Source organism: Netta rufina, assembly GCF_964035555.1.
Source record: "Netta rufina genome assembly, chromosome: 5".
NCBI classification, from domain to species: domain Eukaryota; kingdom Metazoa; phylum Chordata; class Aves; order Anseriformes; family Anatidae; genus Netta; species Netta rufina.
The window spans coordinates 59,543,831-59,559,668 of NC_140128.1; the positions used below are offsets into that span (position 1 = coordinate 59,543,831).

The 15,838-nt window shown below is 38.3% G+C and overlaps 1 protein-coding gene across 4 annotated transcripts in view; it reads right to left on the minus strand.

The window, feature by feature from the left end:
- Positions 1-4,286: 4,286 nt before the first annotated feature.
- The window catches only part of PPM1A (protein phosphatase, Mg2+/Mn2+ dependent 1A), a 33,881-nt gene continuing 22,329 nt past the window's right edge, over positions 4,287-15,838 (minus strand). For all 4 annotated transcript variants that reach the window (XM_084287560.1, XM_084287562.1, XM_084287559.1 and 1 more), the window contains exons 5-6: positions 14,365-14,422; positions 4,287-12,092 (exon numbers count right to left, since the gene is read on the minus strand). In XM_084287560.1, the coding sequence (XP_084143686.1) occupies positions 12,063-12,092; positions 14,365-14,422 (88 nt within the window). In that variant the 3' untranslated portion in view covers positions 4,287-12,062. The remainder of the gene's footprint in view (positions 12,093-14,364; positions 14,423-15,838) is intronic.

Sequence of the window (15,838 nt, forward strand, 5' to 3'; positions counted from 1 at the left end):
ATATGCTTGCACCCATCAGGATTTGCTAATCCTGTTCAGTTAAAGCTGTTCTGCACAGACAGTACAAGCCAGAGCCAGGGCACGAGAACGAAGGGCTTTGCTCCCAGTGAGCAGACCATTCAGACACTGGAGGAAACCATTGAGTGTGATTTGGAGAGCAAATAAATGCAATATTTATTGCATGGAGCAATATTAAGACTTGCAGTGCTCCAGCAGACACAGAAAAGTGATTCTTGTGGTATGACTGGCAAGAGACTTCCAACAGCTGCTTCAGGTATCCTTAACAGAGCAGGAGAACAAGAGAAGTTGAAGGTGCACAGACATGCGTTGGGTTTGCTCCTTCCATGAGTGCTTGGACACAAGCAAGATATTTATGCTAACCATATAAAAACATTTTAAAAGAGATAAAGATGAAGAAATTGGACATAAGCTTGGAAACAACTACTGCTTAACAACTGGTAAAACTGGGGCAGGGGGATTACATTCTCAAAAACCTACATTTTTGTAACACGGAGAACGTGATACACCAGCACTGGTTCACTACATGAACAAACATGTTCCAGGCAGCAGTGCAAAACCTTTTGAAGTCAAGCAATACTGAAGAGTTAATCAAAAAAATAAAAAAGGGTCAAAAGTAGCTCCATTAATTTTCTTCTCCTTAGCTAATGTAGACTGAGCAAATGTGTTTTCCTTTCTTTCTTCTTTCAAAAAACCCCATAGCAACGGCAAGGGAAATGAACTGCGGGTTCAGCTCCATGAAAACATATGGCCAGGCTTACTTTTAAGCACGCGAGCATCTTGCTGGCTTCAGCTGGCACTGAGCAGTCAGCGCCCGCTGCAGGACACTGCCAACACTGGGCAGACTGGGTGGAAATGGACAAAGGGTCTAAGCACTGTCAGATGAGCTGAGACAAGTTATTCGCACTACAGCATGAATTAGCTGTCTGTAGAAATGGAAAGAGTTTCGTTTTTTAGCAGTGTACCTAAAAGCTTCAAACCCTCTCAGAGCAGGCGTCAAAGAATGGAAGCACAAACTATTGCTTGCAGCAGAAAATGTACAAAATGCAAGGGTGAATATGGCAACACCTTGAAAATTTGCAGACTTTTCCAGAATACTCTGAGAGCTTCAGGCCAAAAAGAGATGGTTAAGGAAGAAAAATCAAAGGAATCAGGCGTATGCGAGAGGTGGCAGAAAGGAATGCACTTCACTGCCTACAAAGCAAGAACCGACCGCAGAACAAGACCCAACTGATTTGTGTACATAGGGAATATCGAAATTAGGCTAAAGGTTACAGTCTACCTAGAAACACAGTGATAAACTGAGTACAGCCCCTTATCAAATTTTAATATGAAAGCTTGTTATTAGCTATTAGATAACAAAAGCTGGGCTGTGGCCTGGAGCAGTTTTCTTCTAGCTGAGCTCACATCCATGCTGAGGTTTTCAGGTTAATCAAGACCCTCACCCTCAGCTTAACATTTGAAAATGGGGCAAGACCCAGCCCTATTAGGCTGGCCACCTACTAATGTTCCCTAACAGAAAAATAAAGCATTTTTATATCGAAACTCCTGTAAGTTTTAAGAGTATAAAATCATTAAGGTAATATATTTCTGTAATTAAATATTGACATTATTTTAATTCATTTTGTAAATTTCATTATTAGTATTTTCAGTATATGTCTTCTAAAATCAGCCTTCAGGTTTTTGTTGCTGCAGCTGGTTCCTGAAATCCAGGCAGTCTTCAGACCATTACTGGGATTCAACAGCAACAGATTAGAGGGTGGAATTAGAATAGGCAAGCAAGCTAAGATAACTGAAGGTGAGCATTAAAAACCCCAAATAAACAAACAATTGCAAGGACAGGAAAAAAAATAAATCTGAAATGCATTGTTAAGCATAATTATAATATGAAGTAAAAGATATTAGGATTAATACTGATTTATTTGATTGTGTTACTTCATATTCTTCAAGTAATAGACTCCCACTACACCCATGACGGGGTGGGTAATTTATTACTCTTCTAAAGGACTACTGAAAAGCTTCTAGCTTTTTAGAAAGAGTAATTTTGGTAAGTAGGAAATGCAGAAAAAGCACAACTACAGAAGACCTGGAGGTCAGCCATGTCCAAATATCCTATTCCTACCATCTAGCTCTTAGTTTAGTGATGACATAGGTTATTTTAAAAACAGACCAAAAAAGATTTTGTTTCCTTAAATGCCTTTTTTTTTTTCATGCTTGTGACATCCTTTGAATTATTTTGTTGAAGTAATTTAAACATAGCTGTTTTATCCTGTACCTTTTTATAGTTTATGGGACAGGATTCAAGTTTCAGAGGAAGGTGACTGTTCCCACCAAGTTATACTTGGTATGCATGAGCCAGCAGCAAACTCTGTTGTGCTATTTCAGAGGAAAGGGGAAGAGCCCTGGTGCAGCTTCAGCAAGATGATACTTCCTCGGAGAATCAGCTGGACGCCAGGCACTGGCACAGAGTCTTCTACTAAGGGGTAAAGACAAGAAAATACATAGAGCTACTTACGGTTAATTCATAGTTAATTCATATCTGCTCTATTCTACAAGCACACTCGCTGGTTTAAATGTGGATTCAGCAAACTTAATTCAGGACAAGTCTACATTGTAGGTCATGGCAAAGTTTGCAGTCCTGTATAACAGGATTAAAATCCTGGCAAGCGAAAGTTTTCTTAAAGTCGAGGATGAACACCAGAAAGCTGCTAATGGGGCAAAGAAAATAAATCTGTTTCACAACAGCTGTGGCTCAGAAGTAGGATCTTTCAAAGGATGTGGCTAATTTTAAGTCCTCCCACTTCTAGTAAAAAAAAAAAATAATAATAATATTGGAAAGTTTCCAATAAAATTGAGGAGTACAAGGTAATTTGATCAATACATGCATTCTAGTTATACTGATGAGATTCCAGTCTTGCAAGCCCACAAATATGAGCCATGCACCAAGTTCACTCAACACCCACTCTCTTGTGTATGCATATTTGCAGGAATAATCGTCCTAATTATTTGTAACAGCAGCTGTAAACAACTCTCTTTGCTCCTCCTTGCCAAACTCACCTTCATTCCTTCAGAACTTCATTGCATTAGAATGAGCCCTTGCACTCTTTAAGAATGCTGAAGTGAAATCGCAGTTAAATGATTTAACTGGGCTTCAGTGTTTTACCTTTTTAAAATTAGCCCATGTAGATGGTGTTTGATTGAACTCAGCCACAACAAACTACTTAAGTTAGCTGAAAACATCTGTCTAAACACTGCTGGTGACATTCACATTTATTATTACCCGTCAAGCATTACAAAAGCATTTACATGAACCAACAATGCTATTCAGAGGCATATTATTCTTCGCCTCTGAGGAAAAAATATACTAAAACTTAAATTTCTAATCAGAGGGGATAAAGCATTCTTTCCACTAGCTTTGAGCTAGAAATCAAAGGGACATACCTTATCTCTCTCCCATGTTTGCTCCATTACTGTGAACCAAGGCTAACAGCCAATTGTATCAGAGCAAGTTCATTTTTTTTAATCCCCAGAAAACATTCCCTCATTTTGCTAGAATCTCATTAGTTTTGATTTTTAATCCTTAAAAGGATGGTGCTGAATCTGTAGAAAAGGCACTGCTCCAGGTAACAGGCAATAACCAGATACCCTCCCACCCCCTTCGCTGCTGTGATTTGTACAGCCTGTGTCAGAATCCTACCAGCTCTCTGGCTATCATAAAGACTTCAGGGAAGACAAAATGTGAACTGATAATATATGAAATCATTCTCCCTCCAAATCATACAGGTTAAAAGGAGCATGAGGATTTGTTTTATACCTTAATATCCTTAAATTCTACAAATTACAGAGCTCTGTCCTGCATTTTACAGTACCGAGTCAGGACAGAAGATGCAAATAGATCTCGCTCCTGTGTGACTTGGTTTTCCAAAAGTTGGGCATCCCCAGCTCTCCTGAAAACCCCCGACCAGGTGACTTCTGGGGAAGGTCACAGCTGGAGCCAGGCTCGCTGCTTGATCTTAGAATTTCAACATGTGAGGCGAAATCAGTGAAGAGGGGGATTTTTACTTCTGTGACTAACCAATGATGAAAATAAGCATTTAACAGTGCGTTTTAATAGCATGAGCTTGGATTAGAAAACGGAATGATAGGCCTGATATCAAGTTTGTAATTTAGTGACAAAACAGAGGTGAAAATGGTTTATAGCATACCACTCAAATACACACACACGATGTAATTGCCCGTTTTATTTAGTGGAATCACTTTTGTAGATTAGAAATATTTCCAATTCCCATTTTCTCCAATGCAAGCCTCCACCATCAACAGGCATAACGCAGTTTGTTCAACTGATTCAAAAAGAAAAAAAAAAATACAATCTCAAAAGTTAAGTTAGAAACTAAGTTCACACATTTTCTTTGGGACCAGGAATCTGTACATAGTACAAAATATACATTTATTGAACTTTCTGTAAACACACAGTTTGAATTGTGTAAAACTGTAAATAGTGGGTGAACTACGTGGAGAATAATTTATTATTATATATTGTTATACATTCTACTTAAGGAAAATAGTTATGCTCTTGTATATTACTCTGTTAAATTTATAAATTCCATAACGAGGCTGCAAACATGCTTTTCAAGCTTGAATCTCTCCATTCGTAACACACATTTATACAAGTCATCAGTGAAAAAGTTACACTTTCCACAAAATAGATATAAAGAAGTCATGAATTTTCTAAAAAGACAGGCACAGCATGTCACTACAAACGAGACTCTTTTATGAGACGATGTGGAGTCAATCCGGTGAGAAGACAGGTGAAAACTCTCTAATTCAGCATGTTTGTACAGAGCCTTAGTAACAAGACAGATGCTAAAACCCCAAATCCCTGCTTTGAAATGTTTATAAAGCAGCCGGTTCTGGAAATCATACTCGACTCTGCACTTCTCAAATATCCCATATTCCCTGGCTTGTGTCTCATATTACCCAAAGCCATTCGGTTTTGTGAGCAGTGATCTACCCGGCACGATTCACCACGAACATTTGCGTAATTCAGTGCTTCCTCTAAAAACTAGATTCCTGGCACCAAAGAGTTAGATCCAGTTAATAAACACAACTCAACTCTTGGTACTCAAGGTCATTGTGAGTCACACCACCACATATAGCACACAATTAAATGTATGCTAGGGAAACCCAGCTGCCAGCATCCGAGTGCCTACACAGCCTGAACCAGCAGAGCAGTGGTAACAGGCACTGCAGCATCCCATGCGGGGGGACCACTGCATAACACCCAGCTTCTAATGTACACATCTGGAAATTTCAACCTGCAGCAGACTTGAGTCTAGCATCAACCACTCAGTAAGAATAAAAGCTCCCCTAAAAATGCCAGTAGGCCCATTACTGGACATGGAAGCAATGCCATGTGTATTCACAACATGTATTCCTAGAGGTTTTGGGCTTCATTGCTTTCCCATCCAGGTGACTCATTTTGGGTTCCATCCTTTTATCTGTTTTTTATAGCCAAAAGCACTACATGAAAGACTGAACCTCTTAAATCATGCCCCTCTGATGTTTTAAATGAAAAAAAAAAGGCAAAAAAAAAAAAAAAAAAGCTGTTGACTTACACCTTCAAAGAATTAGAACATTGTTACATCCAATTTACCTACCATTTTGCTTTAAGATTGCCCCTTCTTCCTCTTTGGCTTTGAAAAGCTTTTTCAAAACCAAAACAGAATGAAGATTATATTTCTCTTTAATTACAACAGAAGTAGGGCAGTTAAAGCTCCAACAATACTTGTGGAAACTTTATATATTGTGAGTGATGCTCCATCCACATCAGCAGGCTGTGAAGTGTATGCCTGATTTTCCCAAGATCATCTTAATTCAGTTTTCCCTCGCAGTACAAACAAAAATACCGTGCTTCAGCCTGAAACCCCAATAGTGAAAATGAAATTGGCTACTCGTGTTTCCACTGCTCAGATTGAGTTGAATTCAGTAATACAAGTGAATTAAACTCTGAAGACCTCAGTCTACAGGTATCAATAGAAGTAAAAGGATGTAATGTTTTCTGACCTGCCAGTCTCAGTTTTCTCATTTTTCTTCACAAAGATATTTCTCAAAAGAAACAACAATGACATCTCCTTCACTCTGAAGGCTTACTCACAATATGTATCAAGTCCTGTCTACTTTAGCTGCTCAAAACCACATGCTCCCACCAGCTCTTCAGAGCCATACAGTTAATGGAAGCAAAAATGAATTTCAGTTTTGGCTCAATGTTATTGAGTGAGCTGAGAAGTACAGATGTAGTGCTCTTAAAGAAAAATGCTGCTATCTGACATAGCACTCACCCTTGCAAACAAATTACTAGTTATGCAGTAGTAAGGACCATTGGGTTTCTTTTCCTTTTTTTTTTTTTTTTTTTTTTTTAATTTTAACAACAAAAAAAGTAGATGCCTAGTAATATTTTAAAAAGTGTTCGGGCAGGAATCAATATGAGTTAAACATGAAAATCTGGCTAGGTTAAAACAATATATGCTGTAGAAATCTGACCTATCATCCCATCCCTACTGAAGTTTTGTTACTTTCAGAGTAGAACTATTTCATTACTTCTATAAAAGGCAATCTTTAAGTTAAGCCCACTTTTCCAAACTTTGTGGTTGCAACGGTTATGATTTTTTGCTGTTTTATTTAAAGCAGTCTTCCCTTATAACCCTTTTCCTAAGACACCATTATCACTCCTAGTCTCTAAGCTTGGAAGCAGACTTTTTTTTTTTTTTATTGAAGTGTCTACAGAACGGGGAAAAATGTTTCAATGCTATGCAGAAGGAGTATCAAATGAAAACATAGATAAAACAAGTAATAGGCATAAAACCTAGCCCGCTGTAGGTCGACAACTAAGACACAATCAGATTAAAGCGCCAGACTTTTTCATGTACTAAAAGTAAGTCGTAGAAATATTTGTAGATTTTCCTGGAAACTGTTTTTCAGCAGGAGGTGATGTAATCTCTACTTTTAGCATGCTCTGTGTTCTTTTCTACTTGAAAGCTTTTAGCGATCCAGGGCTGTAATGAAACGCTTTACATTTTCCTACAGCTTCTTAAGCTTCTGGGATGAAATGTCGCAGCCCAGCTGACCGCTGCCTCATTTACAAAGCAACAACTCTATGAAGCAAAATAAAGGTACAAGAAGCTTCAGAAGGCACATGCCTGAGACCTGCAGACTGTGCAAGACCTCTGCAGAGGCAGCTCAGGGAAAGCTCAGCTGAGAGCAGATTCTCTGGTCAACACTCATGGACTGATCAGTCCAAAAGACTCAGCCCAGATTGGTACCTTTCAACTTGTCTTCATTCTTGCACTGCTTTATTGGCTCACGTTGGGAATTGCATGCATTTTATGTGCTACAGCATCCTGGAAATAGGATGTACATAAACAGTTAAAAAATCTATTCAGCCAAGTAGAGACTTCACACCCTGTGATAGCATATGAAGGCTCGGGTCATGATCATACATAGCTGTAGGAACAAGGAGCTATACCAGTTATCTTGAAGACATTTTTACACCTCAAGAAGCTTGGCACAGAATAGCAATTCCATTTCCTACAGAAAACTGTAAAATATAGCTCTACATGGCTTTGCTGGTTCTTAACCTAAGCGAGATACATCAGGTTTGCATTAAAAACCCTGTGTTTGCCAAATGAGGAGGAAAAGGGTAACATTTAATTAAAGGTTAGCCTGTTTCAGAGAGGGCCAACTTTAAATATCAAGAAATTTAAATATCCCAAGTCATTTGTGCATAAAGCAATTCAGGAACGTGCATGTAGAAATGGAGGTGAACACCTTGGCATGATGAAATCCTGATGTACATTTAAATAAGGTAAACTCTGACAGCCACATCATTAATCTAATTGTGACAGCCATGCTAACTATCTCTTAAGACGGAGCTACAAACACAAAGACAGCCAACAAAAAGCAAGTCTGCCAGCAGGGAACTCGCATACAAGACATTAAAACCGAAGGTTCATGATTCCAGTTTTAAGAAAAAGAACGTTGACCAAACTAAAATGTTTAAGTACAGCGTGAAGGAAGATCTGCAAAGGCTTTGATACTCCCTACACAGGCCCATCATTTATCTGCGCTTAGGGTCCAATTTCTTTAACTGTGGTAGAAGAGGTGGTGCAAGCTTTCCCTCACTCATAGCCCTGTCTTCGCCCCATGTCCTGCCCTGTGCTAGCACTGGGTAGCTGGAATATCACTTTGTCCAGCAGAGAGTACAAATTTTTCTTTTCTACTCCTAGCTGCATGGCCACAGAAGCGCTACTGCTGGCACAAGAAGGGCAGTGGGAGCAGACTAACAGTGATAGACAGTTCATTCTTGATATCAACTGACCACAAAACTATAGCCTTAGTTCATAAAGGATTAGGAAAAGGCAATAGGAAATCTATGCTACCCACTGTAACAAGTCAAGATGAGATTCTTAGCAGGGAATGAATTGCAGTGAAAACCGTTCCCCAATTTGGTTAAAACCCTGACGATCCAATTCTTGAACTAAGCAACGTGGCTCAGATCTAACCGATACAGCTGAGACAGTCTGAGTTTTGTGACAAACAGTTTAATTGACATTCAAGTTAGCATCATAAGGAGGTGTTAAAATGATTAGCTTTGGCACCTGCATGAACTGCCAAGGTCAGTGCTACCATTCCTCATCTGCTGTTTAATATTCTTCGGGCATTTTGCTAGTAGGAGACAACCTAGGATTACCCCAACTCATCACAGTTTCATGACAAGTAGATGAAATTTCTCTCTCTGATTCTGACTTCTGAGGGAAGATTAAAATGAGTGATGGCCACACATCAAGCCCCGTGCAGTGCCGCCTGCTGACCAGGCAAGAGCAGCCACCAGAAAGGCCCCAGCTCCACGACTCACCACACATACCAGGACTCCGCCGATACAACGGGTTTACAAGGCCTCGCAAGTCTAGGACCCTGCTTAACATAATTCCGTTTAGCTAATCCAACACTGGTTCTAGGACGTTTTAGAAAGCCTCTGTCTTGAGCACATTTCAATGCTGAATTAGTGAGAATTGTTTGAAACAGTGGTCTATAAAGCAGTACAGGTAATTTTCCCAGAATGATCAGTGAAACATTTAATCTGACTGTAACAAAACTCACAGAAACTGAAGCCAGTGAAGCTGTCAAATGTAGAAGGAAAACAAAATCGCATGGCATACGAAGTGAAGTAGCTTTACAAATATCATTTCCTCTTAAAAAAAAACAAGCAAATTGGGACCATCCTAGTTGAACATGTATTTAAAAATACATCTTTTAACATCACACAATTTTCATTTTTGTCACACAGGAATAGTTTTCCATGAGGGAAATAAATAGCACACAATACTTCAAAAAAAAATTGCTGCCTTGCCCCTGAGGTGCTAATGTTTTTAGCAATTAACAAAAAAGTTTCTGGTGCAAGAAGGAGATGCACAAAGGTGCAAAAGTGCCTTTTTCTTTTTCTTTTCAGAGCAGTGAAAAGTACAGCTTGCCTCTTTTCTAGGATGCTTTATATACTTAAGATTTTGTAATCAAACTCTGTATCTAAAATGGCAGTGTTTGTGCATTCATCATAGATTCAGTGCTCTGACCTCATCAAAATGCTGCACGTAGGTGGTAGGGAGAAAGGCCTGAAACGGGCTTTCTTCTGCTACCCTCAAACCTCATTACAGCACCTGCAGCAATAGCAGAATTATTTTCTTCCTAACCTTTAGGAGACCTCATAGGAAGAGGCTTCAAATACATCATTTGTCACTGAGACACTTTAAGTGATTACGGTTCGAAGTATGGCTTTTCACACCACAGTTTTGCTTCTGATTCTCAAAGTTTTAAACTCAAAGTTTCCACAGTCCAGTTCAACGTTTTGCAGTTTCCAAAACTAAACTTTAGTCTCTACAAAAAAGGACAGAACTTTATCCGCCTAGTCCTAAACTGAGTTTATCTTTTTGCACTAATACGCCATGTATTAAATACGCTTGTTAATTAGGTGCCTGTGAAGCTATAACTTAACATTATTATAGTTTTGCACTCTACAACAAAATTAGACATTTTAAGCATTTATTCATAGGTAGGTAAGGAACTGGTTCTTTAAGCAAAAATTGCTATAAATTTATAAATACAAATAGTGCTTATGTTTTCTTCATTCATGCTTGAACAGATTACAAACTGAATACAATGAAGTTACGTTTTAAGCACCCCACATAGACAAGAGGGATAAAAGAAAAGTTTGCTGGTATATACTATACTTAGTTCCAAGACACTATAAGTTACTTTTTCACTGTTCAGTGTTCCCTAACTCTGCATTAGTTTTAAGGCTATATATACAAATATGTATATTTCAAAGTTAGGGAAAGACAAATATAGCAAAATGCATTGTACTACATTTTCCTATCAAAAAGTAATTATACACCACGTCTTGATTCTGTTTAACCGCAGTAAATGTTACAATCTACTTGTTTTACTGATTTTCCTTTTGGGGAATCTGCCTACTAAATGAGTAAACTACATATTAAATACAATATTCTCAACCAAAAAGACAATACAAGGTGCACAAAACAGCAGTTTTGCAAACACGACTGACTTGAAAACTTAATTTTGCATGTTCAATGGGAGAAAGCTAGGCTTAAATCAAATTAGTTTATTATCTTATAAAATTTTAAATTAGAATTTTAAACAACGAACAGTTAAATATTGTCAACATGCTATATCTCAAATCACAAGTACTGTTTAACCACTAGTCTCTCATTCTAAGTAAGTGGGTCAATTAAAAACACACACCATAAAACGTTAAAGATTGTCAGGCTTTGACAAATGTATTTTTATCAAACAGTAGGCAAATTCAAACCAATGCACATCCTCAGTGGGGAGAAAAAAAGCCTGAAAAAAACCCACACTCGTAAAAAATAGGGTAACATTAATCCCACTTCATCCTCTAGCATATGGCTATGTCTTGGGCAGTAATTAAAATTCTTCCCATTTTAAAAATGGGCTACCAATTAATAAAAATATTCTTCCACATGTAAAATATCATTTACAATGGCACTGACATTTCAAAAGGCAGGAAAAAAGGAATTACACATTTATGGATAAATTTCTTGTTTGTTAAACCAAGCTTTATTGATAAAATGGAATTCAGAGTATTTTACTTGGAACAGCAGCAGACCCAGCCAATCAGTATTGTAAAAATGCTGCAGACTCCTACTGAATGTAGAAAGCTGCCTGTTCGTGCTCAGTGATTAGTAGTTTCAGGTAAGGGTTAATGAAAAAAGAGGTGCAAAGAATCAAGGCATTCTAATCCCAAGGTTCATACGCGTATGAACACGATACTATTAATAGGGCATGATTCAACTCCCACTGAAGTCAAAATCGGAACTCCCTTTAACTCAATGTGAGAGCAGGAGTGCCTCCAAGAAAACGAGATACGTTTGTTGAAGAAAGTGCACTACTCTTCGCTGTTCGTCCTTTGCCGAGCAAATTCACACACTGATTCCTGGCAAGTTGCCCACAAGTTCAGCTTTTGTATAAAACAAGAAGTTGTCTTTACAGTTTTGTGCACCTCTTGAGCACCTAGCTGGCTAGGCTGCTGCTCCTTGCAATCCAAAACCACAACATGAATTTAAAGGGATATATATATTGTTGCATCACACAAGCCAAACATTTCTTCTAACCTTTATAGTGATTTAAAGCAATTCATAATTAAATATGAGCATTTTGTACAAAGACAATTGCACTTTACAAAAACAAAATCATACAACATAAATTGCTGGAGTCTGATTTACAACATGAATTATGGTTTGAAATCACGTTTACAGAAGTCTGTTTTACAAAAAAGATCAGTTCCTGGGCTAGATGTCGTACTGCTGTAGTTTTCTGCTGTAGTCACTCTCACCAACACATCATATTCCCTTCTTTAATTAATAGTGAGGATGGATGTTAAGAAGGGTCACTGAGGTTGGGCTGCACTTTCATTTGAAGGATGAAACATGAACTCCACAGCTAGATGAGCAGTTTTACCACATATCATCAGTTGAGGCAGAATCCTTAAAGAAAAAAGAAGGAACCCTTTAAAGTCTGGAGTGCCCATAGTTACAGCAGTTTCTGGATAATCCAGACTGAAAAGGGAAAAAAAAACTTAAATCATTTTAGGAGCTTGTTTTCTCTCCCCTTTCAGAAACAGCAGAAATAACATTCACAAACATCTACAGAAACCATACATTTAATTAATGAAGCACTAAGGTACAAAGATGTTTCAAAATCTGACCACATGTTTTCTAAGATGCTTACCAATTGTCATAACAACATCCCAGGAACAATATTCAAAAGCACTCCCAGAGTAGTTCGAAGTAACCCAAATGGAATACACTTATACAGGTGTGTCAAAAGATCAGGATGTGCCCCATATATTTTCTTATTACCATTACCATCTTTTATGAATTCAGTCCTTCCTCACTGCATCAGAAGACAGTCATCAACTGACACCTTATTTTAATTCAGATGAATTTTACCACTTATAATTTAAGGTTAAATAGAGAAGTGTAGTTTTGGTAACTGCAGGAAACCCTGACTTTCAATTGTAATAAAACTGTAAGAAGAAATCACATAAAAATTCCCTAACATAGAACTTAAAACAGAGACATATCATACTCTAAGTCGTAACTGTATGGCATTACATCCATGCATCCAATATCTGAGTATCCCTAAAATTTGGCCTATGTAGGCCCAAAGACCACAGTGGATCTTATATAGCTGAAAAATGAAATCACACTGAAAACTGTTTTACTGATTCCTGCTATCAGTTAAAAAAAAAAACCTAGTACAGATCAAATAGTTAAGTCCTAGTGGTTTTTATTCCATTTACCTTTGTGTCCATTTCCTGTTCTCTCGGTTATATAAAGCTGAATACAGAACAATCTAACAGCCTCATTTCACGTCGGGTACGTACGTTAACACCACAGCTACGAAGTGTGACCACAGCTCAGTAGCTGAAGCAGAAGTTAAGTCAGCAGCACAGGCAGCAGAGCAAGCTGCTATGTACAGCAATCTTTGGTTGCTCCAGCATGACACGCTACCTTCCCCTAATAACTAAGAGACTTGATGGGCTTTAACAACAGCCTCTGCTGGTGCTTCCATAACTACACTTCCCTGTCGTTAGTGAGACTGCAGGAGGTAGAAATATTACTCTTCTTTGGAGGCACTGCCTTACTGATTCCTTTCAAAGGAAAGAGGCTAATTAAGTCTCTAGCAATGCCACATATGACGATTTTTTAGCATTAACTTTCTGCACCCTTCATTCAAACTTGCACACAGAATTCATTACAAACCCAAAAGAACAGTTGGCATGGAGGTGTAGTAAAAAAAAGCCAAGATCACTAAAATTACTCTTTGCAAGAGTACCACCTCCAGATTTTCCTTCAAGACCAGAAGTAGCAAAGGAGAACCATTATATGAAAGACTAAAATGGCTATGTTTGTTCCAATTGCAAGGATGAAGAATAAAAGCAGCAGTGAGTAAAAATGCAGGAGCTGCATGCCAGCTATTCACTATGCAAATTTCTGAATCTGACTTGACAACATCATCACAAAACAAAGTTTACTGTACATTCATAGAGCAGTAACTTACTACAGGATGTATTTTGAATATAAAGCATCTTCCTTCAGCCAGTATTAAGGAACTGTTATGCTAAAGTTACCGTGACAATGGCCAAACAGAAGCACTCGGCTGTAAAGCCAATGTACAGCTTCGTGTTTGGAGGCATTTCACTTTATGTCACATCTAAGCACATAAGGAATTTTTACTGAAATGTAAATCATGAAGTAAATACTACTTTATGAAGTAAAGCACCTTCAGTGACTGAACGCTATTCCCAATAATCTAAATGCAACTGAGACCACTGTTTATATTTTAGAGTTGTTCCCTCCATCATCCTGACATAGGTTCCTACCTGATCACTGACATACAAGAACCTAAACCATATGCTCACTATAAGTCTTATTAAGAGAGTGCTTCCCACAGCATTTGGAAAATGCATATATCCTTAGAACTGAGAGTTATAAATCCAGGCAGGGTTCAAATCACAATATGCCAGAAAACCAGCACGTCAATGAGGCTGGAGTTCTGAGACTACCATCAGCAGAAGGCATCAGAAAACAACCCTAAAACAAACCCCAAAGAGAAAGACCACAAGAAGGTTATCACTTTTTTTGGGAAGGGGTCTTCTAACCAAGAAATGGCAAACTTAAAATAAATAAAGCAACAAAAAGCAGCTGAAATTACTGGGGTGAGAGGAAAAAATGCAGGGGAAAAGATACTTACAGTATCATCGTTCCTGTAGGGGTTCAGTCTGTTATAAACAGCTTCAATCACACTCCGTCTAGAGGGAACAAGAAATTCAAGAAACAACAAGATTTTAAGGCTCTGTCTTTTTAAGTCAAAGTCTCCAAGCAAAACTGCAATTTCAAATGCAAACTTTTAAAGGTTTCAAATTCCCAGAACCAAGTTTACTGCAAGTTACTGCTAAGTGTCACTAAACATAGCTAAGGTAATCCTTTAAACCCTTATGAAAAACAAGGCTGGATAGCGCACACTGCATTCAGAACGAGAAGAGCACAGACATTCAGATGAGGCCGCAGTGCTGCTTGGTGACATGTCTCTGAGGCTTTGGAAGCGGGCATCTGAGTACGTGATAGAAGTTGAATGCCATGGCGTTTGTGTGCCCAATGAATACTGCAGTAGCACCTTCAGATATTATGATGCCTCCAGAGGGTTTCAAGATGTTTTCTTGAAAACTGATACACAAAAAAATAAGGGAGGCTGAAGGAAGAGGAAGCCTGTGCCTTGCCCAGCACATAAGGAATAAATTTTGGAGGGGGAACCGGGAAGAAAGAAGAGAGCAAAAGGGAAGAGCCACAGACAGGACTTCAAAAGCGATTTTCTTCAGATAGCCTATCTGCAGAACCAAGTATGACAAAGCAGCAAACTACAACTGTGATAGAAAACAAACCTCAAAAACACTTCTTAACTGCTCATGAATACATGCAGAGGAATCACAAAGGAGTGTTTTAGAAGAAAAAAGCAGATGACAGGCTTTATAATCATCCTGCAATGATGAAAAGTCAAGAACTATCAGGCAGCAGTATAAACATCACAGCGAATCTAGTGAATGATTATACAGCACGGAAGAAGAGGTTGAATTTAAAGCAATAAAACAAGCAATTATACACAAAGTACATTGCGCGTGTGAACTGCAAAGCTGTTCTCATCTTTCAGCAACAGGTATCTTTGATCCTAAATAAAGCCAGGTTTTCGAAAAGCACTGTTTTCCTTCCAAATTGTCATTACTGCTTTGAGTTATGCTAACATTCAATTAAATCCATACTTTTGTCAATCTCTATTCAAGCTAGCATCACTAAAGCACATAATCACACAGAAGTCAATTGCTTCAGTGACCTCCGCACTTCCCCACAACCATGATGCTAGAGCTAGCCAAAGGAGCTCAAGATAAACAATTTGTGTGCCATCTTTCATGAATAACTGACTCGTCGATACTTCAAGATGACTGCAACACATCCTAAATAGATGCTACTATTATATATAAACAGCAATCTCTTTTACTGGTTCATATAAGAACAATTTTGTAGAAATCATCCTTACAACTCAGTCATCATTTACTCACTTATGTGCCCACAGACCATGTTTTGGTGCAATAATATAAAATTATACTCTGAAGCATTAAAAATAGACTGTTCACAGCGCATGTGCTCAATCTGCACGGTACAGGTTCATGAAT